Here is a 13,466-nt window from a genome sequence, read left to right as displayed (position 1 = left end):
CTGGTAAAACCACATGCTTTTTTCCCTGCTGCTGTATTATCTGCCATCATCTTAGGTAAGAAGAAATCTTTGAGCACTGATAAATAACCTTGAATGACTGCTATTACTATGCAAGCTGAAGAAGTCTGTATTGCAGCTGGCAGAATTAATGTTGACTTGGCTATGTTCGAAACAGCTAGAAGGAAGTTTGCTGTATCAATTCCTTGCTGCCTTTCCTTTTCCCACAATTTATAAACCCATCAAAGAATCTTTTTGTTCCTTTCAAGAGCCTCTGAACACTTATAATAATATATTATGTATTTGAGGAGCAGCTTGGTTGTGTCTAAAAGGACCACAGAAGCACTGAAGACCTGCACATGTTTCTGTATCTTTAATGAATGTTATTGAAGTCAAGAAACTGTAAATTCAGAAGTGTAACTAAAGCTTCTTCTGCTTTGAATGTTATCCCTGGTGTATGTACTCTTTAATGGCATGAACACGTGCTACTTCTCAACTAGATCCCAAACTTCATTGGGTATTCAGTCCTTAGTCTTCATTATTTTTGGGGTGATGTTCAAGGATAATTCTCGTCATGTTTTGGAGTTTTATTCATATGTTTCATGCAGATAGTAATGCTCGCTGTGTCTCATATATTTGCAAGACACACTTGTGATATTTCTTCTTTTAAGTCAAAGCCTAGCTAGGGATTAAATATACTTATCATTGTTTGGATTTTTCAGGTAAAAATTATCTGGGTTCCCCCTAGAATCCTTCAGTGGCAGTTGTTGTTCATCTGGGCACCAAGGGAACAAAAATACAGTTCATGGCAAGCAGGAAAAAATTTAAAGATGAGCGATTTGCCAGGAACTCTCTGCGTGACATGGGATAAAATGGGTTCTCTAGATCTCCAGCTCTCTTGACACTGCATTTCTCCCTTTTGCCCATTCAAACTCTGCCCTATTCACTAAATACCTTCTAAATTCTTCAGCAAACAAGGCAGGACAATGAATCCCTCCTATTAGTCAGCCTGACTAAAGCAGGTTTATCCTGTCTATTCTATGGGCTGGGAGTCTTGTTTGGAGATAACCTGTGGCCATGTTACAGGAGTGTCTTTTATTGCACATAGAGGAAAAGATGAGTGCAACCTAAAATTTATGGTAGTGGCAAGGAAGGGGAAGTATCAAACTCCCCATTTAATGGAACGCTTTCCAGAGTGTGTAACAGCTCTTGTCTCTCTGCATTTAGACTGTGTGTCAGGCCCATGTCCCTTTGGAGATGTTCATCTTTACCCACTGGGGCTACCTCGCCTTAACAGGACTTACATCTGGGACGTGAAGGCAAGTACAAAAGCTGGACTTGAACTAAAATTTTCTACCTCGTGGCTAAGACAGATTGAACCAGGAGAGACGTGCCCAGACTCAGTTAGCTACAATATCAGCAGCTGTATCGATAAGGCCATGGTCAACATTGGCACCTTCTGCAGGAATGGCTCTGTGTCTCGCATCAAGCTGCTGGGAGGAGTTGTCATGTCCCTGCACCTCCCGTGGCATTTGCCTCTCACCACCTCAGGCTTCAACATAGCCAACAGGGCTTCCATAAAACGTGAGTATGGAGTAGTGCACCTCCCTCCTGCAGATTGCAGCAGAATGTATTTCAACCTTTCTTCACAGCTAACCTTCCAGTTTTGGTGCTGCTATCCCTAACTCCCTTCCACTTCATCTTTTCTGGAAACTATTCTTGTATGATTTTTAGTTTGGTTAGATGGTGCTCTTCTGGACTCAAAGTATTCTAGTTTCATCAGTTGTTAATTATGGAAACTGTTCTGTTGCTGGTTTTGGTGTACATTAATAATTTTAAATCTCTTTAAACTTCCTAAAACTTAAATATACCTGCTTTTCTTGTTTTTGTGCATTCAGCTAGATGAGACTAGGTAGTATAATTAGAATGAGCTAGAGAGTTTTTTACTGATCGCAGTGTGTAGTTGGGCTTGTTTATTTTTGAAAAAAGTTTTTTTAACTTCTAGAGCCTCAAACCAGTGCATCTCTTCAGAAGAGGAGTGTGGGAAAAGGTGAAGCAGTGCCTGGAAGGCACATGAGGCTGCACAAATATATTTATCTGTTTCAATCTGCACAGTAACTTAAACTGTTGTGTAATAATCTTCCTAAAATACCTGGAATATTATGCAGCAATCAGTGGGTTAGGGTTACTTTATGATCTCATGACAAATCTCACTCTGTACTTGAATTCTAGTGTTATTGCTATCAGTTATAAAAGAAACCTGGTCCAGGTTCAAGCTTCTAGAACATGAGTGTTTTGTAATTCCTGACACGCCTCACAGTAGCACATCATCACTGGAGTCCTAGAGTGGGACCATAATCTCTATGTACCCGACTTCACAATGCCAAGAGTCATCTAAGGGTAAAGTGTCTTACATAGCCTGCAAGGTTCACATTTGTGTTTTATTATACCTATTTGAGGCTCTTTGCTGGTGTGCTTTTGTTATATTTAGGAGGTTTTTGTAAAGGGAGCTACATGCTGCTATAAAAGCTTGCATCTTTTGTTTCCCACAACCCAATGAAGCAGAAGCAGTTATGAGGTTGTGTGTTTGCTCTTGCAAAGCCAAATGCAGAAGTAGGAATTAGGATCTTGCCTTTGCCAATAATAAAGTCTTGTCTTTCAAACATGTACTTGAAAGGTTAACCTGCTAGACTGAAAATGCAGTATTAGTATGTTCCTTATGTTTTCTGTAATTAAAGATATAAGAATCAACTCAAGTATATGTTTTAGTTTAAGCGTTTTGTAATAACCTAACCTGTAGTTGCAGTGGGTGATGTCGCTGCCAAAATGAAAAGACTCTGCCTCGAGGGTGCTATATATACACCAGTGTGTCTTCAGTAACTGGAACTTGTTTGATATGTTGTGATTCCCTCCCTGTTTTAGGGTTATGCATCATTGAATCCATTTTGAAGGGGGAGTCTTCAATCACCCTGATGTCCCCTAACTACCCGCTGGGCTTTCCAGAAGATGAGCTCATGACATGGCAGTTTGTGATTCCTCCCAACATGAGAGCAAGTGTGTTCTTCCACAACTACAGCCTCTCCAACTGCGAGAGGAAGGAGGAGAGGGTGGAGTACTACATCCCTGGCTCCCCCAGCAACCCAGAGGTGTTCAAGCTGAGCGACAGCCAGCCTGCCAATATTGCTGGCAGTTTCAACATGTCCCTGCAGGGCTGTGATCAGGATGCCCAGAACCCGGGCATTCTTCGCCTGCTCTTCCAAGTTGTCATTCAGCACCCGCAGGTTGATGAGAGTAAGTATCTGCCTGCCCCTTTTGTGGCTTTTCCTTGCAGATGTCTGGACTGAGCACCACAAAGGAGAGAAATACTCTTGTTTGTTATTTTCCTTGAACTTTGGCTCCTCTATGATTTTAAGGAGGTTGCCAAGCAACGCTGAGGCTTGTTTTAATGCCCAAGGTACCACTCGCCACTAGTACTGCAAGGTGAGCAGTGATGCTGGAATTTGCTATTTGCAATAGAGTATTTAGTGCTGCTTTATTTTTTACACTGTAACTTATAAATGGAAACTCCTTTCCCTTTCCAGCACCTGAATCATGTCATTGGAAAATGCCTTTAACAATTTTGCTTTCAGACATGAGACTCAGCATTTTAAAGATTGTTCTTAAAGCACGAACCCAGTTTTTTGTTGCCCACATGAGTGGTTCACTTAACAAGGTGAAACCTGCTGTCACGGTAGGTAGCAAGATCTGTGGCATTAACTGGTGAATTGAGAGATGTAAATTTTTCTCTGTATTGCTAATGGCATCAATATGCATCTTCCTTTATTCCCTCGAGTTTTATTTTGCTTCGTAGGGGAGGTTGAACATCAGCAGGTGTGAAGAAGTCACATTAAACACAAAAGTTGTCAGTAAGATATTCCACTAATAATATCCCCTACATATTTAGATATTCTTTACATTTCTTTCTCTATACTGAGAAATTTTTTTTGTTTGTTTTCTAGCCCCAAATTCAGGTTGGTGTAGCACAATGACTTGTAATACCAGAGCATTTCTCTAAAAACAGAAATAAAAGGCCTGTCTAGGTAATGAGCCATGGAGTTAGTGGTGTAGCCTCTGACTTTGCAGCTCTGACCTCAGTTCAAGGTGGAAGTTAATAATCAAGGTGCACTCATTGCAGAAGAGCAAGTGGAGGAAAGTCTACACTTGACTGCCACTATGTCAGGAGCTACTTAGGGGCTTTCTAAGTAATTTTAGAGAGAATAAGGTTTGAATGGCTTGTGCCCTGAAGTCACATATCCAGACAGGCTCTGTAGCATCTCACAGTTACAATTCTTTGTTGTCTGTCAAGCCTGGTTCTGTTTATGAGCAGCAAATCCTCACAGAATTGTTGTTAACAAAGTCGTGTTTGCTTACATTTATTGTGTGTTGCATCTTGGAAGCCAGACAGAATGAAAACATTATATTCAGTTAATCAGCTTTATCTCCCTTCTTCTTTGGAAAGCAAAAGGAATTTTAATATATTTATGGCCAGTAGACAAGATGATAATTGCATAAAAATTAAAACCAGGTTGCCATTCAGTGAATAAAATGCAAGTAATAAACCACTTGGATTTAAAAGACAACAGTGGTTTCTCTAGGGATTTTATAGGATTTCATGACTGATTTTGTAGTTATATAAGTTTCATCAAAGATTCAAATTCATCCCTCAGGTTGCCATCTGCAACATTGCTCTTTTTAAAAATGCATTGGTATCTGCATATTTCAAAGCTTTCCAAACATTTGGGTATTCTGCAGCTGTCTGTGGTGCTTGTCATTAAATAAGAAGAAAATATACCTCTTTCCAGTCACAATAACTTCTTAATCTAACTCTTCTAGTGTTTAGCTGCTGCAACAAGAAGCATTCTGAAAAATTACAACCTTGCAGTAGGACTCCTAGGTTACGTGCTTGGTTGTGCCAATGACTTGGATAATTCCATTTGACCACTTGCCTTTTTGCCTGTGTGATTTCCCACACAAGAGAAAGCTATTTTATTCACCTCTTGTGTATGACTTTGAGATCCATAGCTAAACCTAAAACCAGAAAATGAAGAGTAGTAATAGAGTATGTGTGTGTATGTGTGTATATACTATTTTTCCCCACTGTCCTTTGTAGAATCATTGAATGGCTTGGGTTGCAAAGAAGATTAAAGATCATCCAGTTCCAAACTGCCCTGCCATGGGCAGGGACACTTCCACTAGGCCAGCTTGTTTCTTTGACATCAGAGAGAGGTGCCTTATTAACAACATCAGGATGTTGTGTGGATCCAAAATCTGTCTTTCCTTATGACAGTCAGTCTTGATGAGCTACGCTTGCATTTTTTTCTCTTTCCTTTTATTTTCTCCTTCCAGATGTTCCAAGTATTTGCTGTAACAGCTGCTCATATAATGGGGTGAGAAGAGGTGAAGGAAGTTCTGCTTCACACTGTGCTTCTTGCCTGTAATTGCTCTGGGGTGATTTTTGTTGCAGATGTCACCCATTTGGTCGACCTGAGCAAGGAGAAGAACATGACCGTGACAATACACTTGGAAGGGTGGCCCAGCCACACCCCGCTCATGTCTGAACCCATGTGCCTGATCTGCAGGGATCCTCGCACCTGTGACCGTGTCTTGACTTTAACCTCTGGTGCTGTATACAGGATCTCCTTTCTGTGCAAGGACTTGTCCCGGCTGAGGATCACGGCTGAAAAAGGCATAGGTATGACAAAAGTGTCTTAATGCTGTTTCTTAGGGAATGCTGTTGCATGCTTTTCCCCAGGGGTCAGCCAAACCTGCTCCCTTGCTTTGACTTTAAATGGATTGAGGTTGGAAACCAGGTGTCGAGCAGCTGGGAGATGGGTGCAATGAATCTGGAGGTGACCTTCTTCAGTACATCATTCTACCTTTAAGAATAGAAACTGCACAGCTATTCTTAGAAGGGAAGAAAACATAGAAGTCACCTAAGTCAGTGCAAATTATGGAAACAGAGCCAGAGAGCCATAAATGTGCCCATGAAAATGCAGGACCAAGGTTGCCATCTAGAGTGCCTCTTGTTCTGCATGTGTGTCTCCTTGATGTAGGATTTTCCCAAATGCTTTCAATTACAAGTAGAAAAGAGATTTAAAGTATCCGTACCTTGACTAGTCTGCAGCAGTGTCACAGTCAGATGTATATCTTAGGTGAGGGCCTTTGAATATTTTTCTGTTTGTTTCTTTGGTGTCCTGCGCCTTTTAAGGAAAGCTTTTTAAATACAAACAATGCATGTTTGGATAAAGGTTACTAAGAGAGGATATTTTCTTAGGAAAATGCTTATCTTGGTCTGTAATGCAAACCTGACAGTACTCTGCATGTGCCCAGGTATTTCCTGTGCAAGAAATACCCAACCCTCGGGATTTTGTTTTTGTTTTTGCAGGCTGTATGGATATTCGTTGGTGTCAGAGGAAGATCTATTCCCTTTCAGTGCCCAAGGCCATCACCCGATTGCCAATTCGACTGCATAAGTTTATTTGGAAGCTCTTGGCTACTGATCTGATCAACGTAGAAATTACGTCGCCGTCCTTGAAACTTCTGCAACACGTCCCAGAGCAGAAGTGCAACACGAGCTACAGTTACAGCATTGTTAGTGCCACCCCAGAGACAGAGCTGAATGTTGGTGTATTCTGTCCTGGTGGATCTATTGAAAAGATTCAGATGAGGAATAATATCACCATATCCTTAAAAACATTTGGTAAAGGGCTCATCAATGAGTCTATCTCTCAGGATCTGAAAATGTCTTTTGTGCCACATATTAAAGGTAAGGTAGTAGATTTTATACTACTTTGTTGTACAGTGATAAATCTCTCAATAGGCTTATTACAGCACATATGGATAAACAGAAATTGAGTGCAATCCTATAGCAATGGCTTTAGGACTAGATTCTAGAATCAGTCTTTATCTGAACCAGCGAAGTAGTTTATTTTGGGAAGAGAGAAGGAGCTTTGTATTCCAGGTAGTGGATAGTTTGTAGCAAATTCTGCAGGTACGTGTTTATTGGGAAAGGACAATAATTGTCAAAACTTAAGTTTTCTTTTCTTCTTTCCCTTTGCTACAGATGAGTGCACATTCACTGTGAGACCAAATCCAAAAGCTGAAGTTTACTTGCAGACTCCCAACTCGCCTTACGGTTTACCTCCTTATGTTTCCATATCCTGGTTCATCATCATGCCCAGCAAGCAGACTGCCCGCCTCGTGTTCTCCGAGGACCGCATGGGCATTGCCTGTGAGACGGGCCGTGCCTACGTCAACATAAAGGAAGAGGCTCCGGGAGCAGAGGAGATCGTGCGCCGTGAGGACGAGCTCCTGCCTCAGCCCCGAAATATGCACCACGACTTCTGGGTGAACGTCTCCAACTGTAAACCTGTGGATAAGACGCAGCTGACCTTGCAGTTCAGGGTGACTTTTGCTGACAAGCAGATTGGTGAGTCCTCTAAGGTCGTCATGGTTTGTTTTCTGCTTGTTTCCTTGTTTTCCCTTGAGGTGACAGTAATGGATGATGGTCCTCCTTGGGCCATCAAGGAGTGTCTGTTTGTAGGCAGCTTGTGAGATTCCTACCTTTGGAAAAGTCTGTCCCTCAAAAACTTCCAAGAGTTTCAGCTGGGTATTTCTAGGAGCTGGGGAGGAAGGAGGAGTTTTAATGTGGTGTGGTTTTTTACGGGGCTGGAGGTGTGTTTCTGGGTTTTCTTTCATTGACAGAAGAAATGGCAAGGATTGAGTAATCTAGTAAGACTAGATTTAATTTAAAAAAAAAATTAATTTAGCTTTTTAAGTTGGAGATAACAGATGGAATGTATAATAAGATCAAGTGATGTTTTTCCCTTCCAGGGTCACAGACCTAATGAACAACTTGGGATTTGATTATGCAGACTTACTCATCCAAGTAGTCCTTACTTCATGTTAGCAGTTCAATTAGTCTCAGTGTTCACATAAGCAAGAAATCTTCCCTAGGACAGGTCTGACCATTTAATGCAGATTGGGCCCTGACTGCTAGCAGCAGATTCTGTGTTCTTATTCTCTTTCATCTCCCTGAAACATAAATAGTTCTTAAAAAAACGATGAGGGGGCATTTTTAGGGTAGGCTTTGCTTATGTAAATTTGCTTCACATTTGCACTTTCTAATTTTTTATCTCTTTTTTAAAATCTATGCTTCTTTTGGAACTTTCAGCATTTTTCTTTGCTCATGCATGGACTTCCATAATCAATTTTATGACTCCTAAAAAACCCCAGGTCAAGACAACCTGTGTATTTCAGAGGAAAGGATGGTTTTGAGGGGAATATGTGGAAATGCCACTATTTCTTCTTTTGAGTCCTTCTCTATTTCTTTCTGTGCTTTCATCTCTTCCTTGCCTTTTCAGCCAGAGACGTGTGAGATGCTGCAGGTAAGTTTAGCAGTGCATGAGCTGTATCAAAAACTCTTGGAGGTGGGTGGGTTGGTTGGAGTTTTTGGTTGTGCTCCACTGCCAACAGCAGGAGTTTGTTGTTGCTTGGCCTCTAGTCTCTTGGAAATGGCTTGTGTTGCCCTGTGGCAAGCATGGCTTAGGAACTCCTGCTCTGCCAACAGCTGCTATCCTTAGAAGCTCTTAAAAGGATTCAAACCCAGACAGTTGGGTGTTCCTTCTTTTGCTCAGTGTCCTTGTTCCTTGTCTGTTTGCAGACCTTGGAATCATACTTGGTGTGGTGGCTGGGGCTGGAGTTCTCACAGCAATTGGACTGACTGTGTACTGTGTTAAGAAGAAGTAAGTTCATAATTCAGCATGTGTAACTTAGCAAGAAGGCATTTTGGGAGAGCTATTGGGCCCTCTGTTTCATGTGTTGATGTCCTTTGAACCAGGGTCTAAAGTATGAGGAAGGCAATGGTGCTGGAAGTAGTGTGACCCCAGGAAGTTATTCTTTACTCTAAATCTACTAACTTCAAGAGCAGAGCAGCATTCCTGGAGTCACATTCACACTTCAGCCTGCAGAGCACTGCTTACCTTGGCCTTGGGTGTACTCTAAGTCAGGTGTTGGTTGGACTTCCTCAGCAGTCCCTGCGACGTGAAATCCCAATGAATGTGGCTGTTGCTTGTATGACTACACTCAGAGAAGCTGTGAACTCACACAGATATACCAAGAGCTTTCATTCATCCACACGGCCTCCAGCAGCTTCTAGAGTTTGCACATCATGTGGGAGCAATTTTTTGTGAGATGAGCCCTTGGGGAGAGAAGTGGGTTGTGCAAAGCTTGCATGCATGGCATTGCTCATACAAGCAAAGTTTGAAGTCTCTGATAGCCTGGGGTTTCTGATACATGTGTACTCGGTGTCAAGGTGGTTGGGTGGTTGGGTCCTGAAGCTGTAGAGCTGGAATGAATTTATGCAATATGGTGACTAGTGCAGTTAGGAGCACATTCTCCTGCCACGCAGGAAAGATTTTACTAATACAGGCTTGAGAGTCTTCAGCCTTTATTCTTTCCAATTTAGGGACAGTCTTAGGAAAGCATAATTAAGAAAGATTCATTTGACTTTCATTTTGACCCACCGTTTTGTCTTCAGTAACACAGCCTTGTTTTTGTGAGGATCTAATGGTCTCTGGGTCTTATTAATGGAAGTGGATGTTGTGGGACTTGGTACAGTGCACAGCCAGAAACCCAGTGTTTGGGAGACCATTGGAGTTAATCTTGCAAACTTTAGGGTCAGTAGAGCAGCAGTGGGTAACAAAATCGTGTAAAGTTGTTTTCTGCTCTGTTAAAAAAAGAATGTCTAGTCTCTAGAGTTATTTCTGTCAAAATTGCTAGCAAAGCCTTTAATCCAGGTAGGCTGCCTGACGCAGTGTGGTTGGGATGAGTGAACAGAAGCTGTTGTTACTGAGTTCCAATGCACCAAACGTGTTGTTCTTGACCTGTTAACAATTTCACCTCTGTAACAGGAAGAAGAAAACTCAGAATCCCATGGTGGGAGTGTACAATGCTAATGTGAATACCCAGATGCCTGGAAAAAAAGGCTTATTTGGAAAAGGGAGGCAAAACAATGAGTCTCATGTCTATGCTGTTATTGATGATGCTGTGGTCTATGGACACTTGCTGAAGGAGTCCAATGGCTTAGTCGCTCCAGAAGTCGATGTGTACCGGCCTTTTGATGGACCCATTGGTAGCTTGCCACCTTCTCCACCTCCATTCTCCTTCAGAAAAGACATTAAATGCTCTTCTAACACTGAAGAGGAACCTCCGCCCCTGACAGACACTGACCAAGACACTTACACATTTGCTCATCAGAAATCAGGGCAGTCAGAGGACAATGGAAATGCAAATAAAAAAGATAAGGAAGATACAAGTGTGCCCTTGCTGGAAAATAAGGAACAGGATGGTTTAGTGGAGTAGTTTTATGCCAGGAATAGCAGTTTCCTGTGGAAACACAGGTGTAAGGACAGTGGCCTAGGAGAAAAACATACTGAAGAGGAGCATTATTTTTAAATCTGTTTTTATCTTGTTTTGTTTCATGTCTGTATTTTCAGTTGTTTGTTGTCCTTTTTTTAAACTTCAGCTGTTGATAGCTTTCAGTTTTGAAGTGAACACCTAGCAAACACAATACCAGTCAGGACTCTCCAGGACTGGCTGTGAAACAGGTGCCAGAGGTGTGCTTCTGCTTTTTACTATAAGGCATCAGGAAAGTTAATTCCTAACCACCAGCTTAAAAACGGCCACTGATAGTGGGGAGAGTGTTCTGTTCAGTATTTCCTCCTCTCACAAGCCATTATTTGTCTGAGTGTTGGTTGGTGACTCCTAGAAGATGCAGACTGCATCACTGTCTCAAGGCAGCTCCGGTTGCACACGTCCAGGCGATCTGCTAATATCTGACCAAAGGTGGGGACACCGTCCTTTCCATCACTTGCAGCTTGAAAATCCATTAGATTTAGCGTGCCAGTGGCTATGTGAGTGTAGTAGAAAGACCGTGTATGCTGCCTGGAAGAGCTCCATGCCTTTAAAGCAGTGTGGTCACTTGAGCTTGCTCTCTTCTCCTTCAGAAGATGTTACGGGTTTTCTCTGACTTTTGGCTGATGTTGTTATACTTGGATTGCACCATATGAGCTTACACCAAAGACTGTTTTATTTGCTCTTTGACAAAAACAGTTTCAAAAGTCTAAGCCAATTTGTGGTTCTGTTCAGGTTCCCATGACATTCACATTTTACTAATACCTTGCATTTTTGGTTCAGGTGAGAGTAAGGATTCAATAAAGAAATAATGATGTGGTCATTCAGCTGTTTACCAGTGCTTTTCACTTCACCTGTTACTAAGGTTTAAAATACAGTGTAAAGAAAATTGTTTACAGCAGCTGGTGTCTCTGAAATGCAAAAAATTAATCCATAAGAAAAGCCTAGATTTAAAAAAAATAAATTTTTTTTGCTGTATCAGTCTGAATTTAGCAAACATGTTGTGGGGGACAGTTCTTGACTTCTGGTAGAACTTACACTTCAGTTGTCTACCTGCCCCTGAAAGGTATCTCTGGAAATCAGGTCTCATTTTAAGTACTGTAGTTAGCATGCCCCTCAGTTTCTGTGCCTTTGACAACATGAGGGCAGATTCCTCTGGGAATGAAGTTGCCTTTTATATACAAACATCTGTCTTGTCCAGGTGTGCAGTTTACTAAGTGTTTATAATTCTGTGTGTAGCATTAGACTCAACGACTGGAGAATTTCTCTCCAAATAACCTTACCATGACTGTGTCTGGCCTAGTGATATGCAGAGGTGACCAGAAACTTTCAGACAAGTGTTGCATGCAGTGATGCTAAACATATAATACTACTTAGAATTTAAATGCCTTTATTAGAAACCTTACTGTTTACATTAAGTAAAAATGTGGATATCTTCCTGTGTTTACTATGCTGGCATTGTTCATTGACTATTTGATTGTGTGTATTTAACAGTATGTTAATACTGCTTGGACCACTACACAATTCAGTATAAAGTCATACCTGACACAGTTTTTCTGTAGCACGTATCAAAACACATGCCAGCTAAAAGTGCCTTTAATTGTTTCAGATATCTTCCTGCTCATTTTTATTACTTTCAATACAGAAATGTGTATTCTAGATCTCTGGCTACTCACTGAGATCACATATTTCAAAGTGTACTGGATCATTTTGATGTCATTTGAAAACTTAAAAAGATTCTGCAATACTGGTATCAGTTTTTCTCAGGTAACTGAATTGCCAAAAACGTTTTTTATCAGAGTAGTCCAGTTGTGCATTTGTCTGTTCCTCACTTCTGTTTTATTGAATAGTCTTTAAAAGAAATTCAAGGCTTTCTCATCCCTCTAGCTCAACTTCTGCAGTTCCTTAGATGAAATTTTTAGTTCATGTTCCTTGTAACCAACATGAAGACATAATGGAGGTTGGGCTTTTATTCACAACTTCTTGATCCTTGAGAATATGGTTCTTGTTAACTGATACATTTATGTGTTCTATTTTAACTCAGCTTTTCATGTGGCAATATAAGCCTTAGTTTACAGATGTCCCCAGTATAAGGTTGACTTTTACTGTGCTTATTTGATGTGTTTAAAGAAAGAGTTCAGGCACAGATTACAGTTTGCTTTACATTAAGAGAAAGTTGTGAGTTAATTTTTTTTTATTAAATAAAAAAATAAATAATAATGCTACTGCCAACTGGAGTAACTAATATCTCTCATTTGTGTGTGGGTGTGTGTGTGTGTGTGTGTGAACTCAGGCTGAACTATTTTGACGTCTGCCTGTTCGTAGCTATGCCATCACCCTATAGAAAGGGGTTTCTAGGGAGTCTTATTTCCTGGGATAATAAACTGCTCTCTGTGCACGTCCTTATTCTTGCATAGCCAGTGTTAATGGTGTTAATGCCTAAACATTAAAGGCATGTGTTCAGATCATTGAGGAGAAGGATTGTAAAATATTTGTAGATTTCATATAAAGATAAACAATTCAGTAGCTTCTTAGTAGGGTCAAGATGTTTGTAATTTATTCATGCTCAACTGACACATACAATTAAATTCAAAATTAATTTTTTTCAGGGATAATAGCACATTTTATGAACAGTCCTTCAGCCTAGCAGTGACCCTTATGGAAATGAGTGAAGCCCATTTTGTTCTAAATATAAGCTCATGTAATCAGTACATACTGATTGCTCTTTTGGGTTTTTTTATTATTTATTATTTATTAATTTATTTATTTTGGGGCAAGTTTAACCTACATAGAAAATGATGTTTGAAATCCTTACTACTGGGGATCCAGGTAATTGCTGGGGATGGATCCTAGGCTTAATTAATGAGATCTCCTCTTGGAAGGCTTGGGAAACATGGCAAGGATTGTCCAGTCCCTAGGCCTTCTTCAAAACCGCCACTTAATACAAATGTAAATAGATGATGCAAGTGCTTATCATTTTTGTTTTCACTGCAATTGTGCCATCCTGGAGTAATTCC

The 13,466-nt window shown here is 40.8% G+C and overlaps 1 protein-coding gene across 4 annotated transcripts in view; it reads left to right on the top strand.

The window, feature by feature from the left end:
• Positions 1-12,681, top strand: part of CDCP1 (CUB domain containing protein 1) — a 34,343-nt gene extending 21,662 nt beyond the window's left edge. For 2 of the 4 annotated variants that reach the window (XM_088165505.1, XM_014889657.2), the window contains exons 3-9: positions 1,225-1,581; positions 2,920-3,288; positions 5,501-5,728; positions 6,422-6,802; positions 7,100-7,465; positions 8,699-8,780; positions 9,948-12,681. In XM_088165505.1, the coding sequence (XP_088021631.1) occupies positions 1,225-1,581; positions 2,920-3,288; positions 5,501-5,728; positions 6,422-6,802; positions 7,100-7,465; positions 8,699-8,780; positions 9,948-10,398 (2,234 nt within the window). In that variant the 3' untranslated portion in view covers positions 10,399-12,681. Of the gene's footprint in view, positions 1-1,224; positions 1,582-2,919; positions 3,289-5,500; positions 5,729-6,421; positions 6,803-7,099; positions 8,424-8,698; positions 8,782-9,947 lie in introns of those variants that run through there. The other 2 variants (XR_015803927.1, XR_015803928.1) reach the window with 2 other exon arrangements.
• The last annotated feature ends 785 nt before the right edge of the window (positions 12,682-13,466 follow it).

This window comes from Sturnus vulgaris, chromosome 1 (genome assembly GCF_052056855.1).
Source record: "Sturnus vulgaris isolate bStuVul1 chromosome 1, bStuVul1.hap1, whole genome shotgun sequence".
Classification (NCBI taxonomy): domain Eukaryota; kingdom Metazoa; phylum Chordata; class Aves; order Passeriformes; family Sturnidae; genus Sturnus; species Sturnus vulgaris.
Note: the sequence above shows the minus strand (reverse complement) of the source record. Positions and strands in the feature narration are given on the sequence as shown.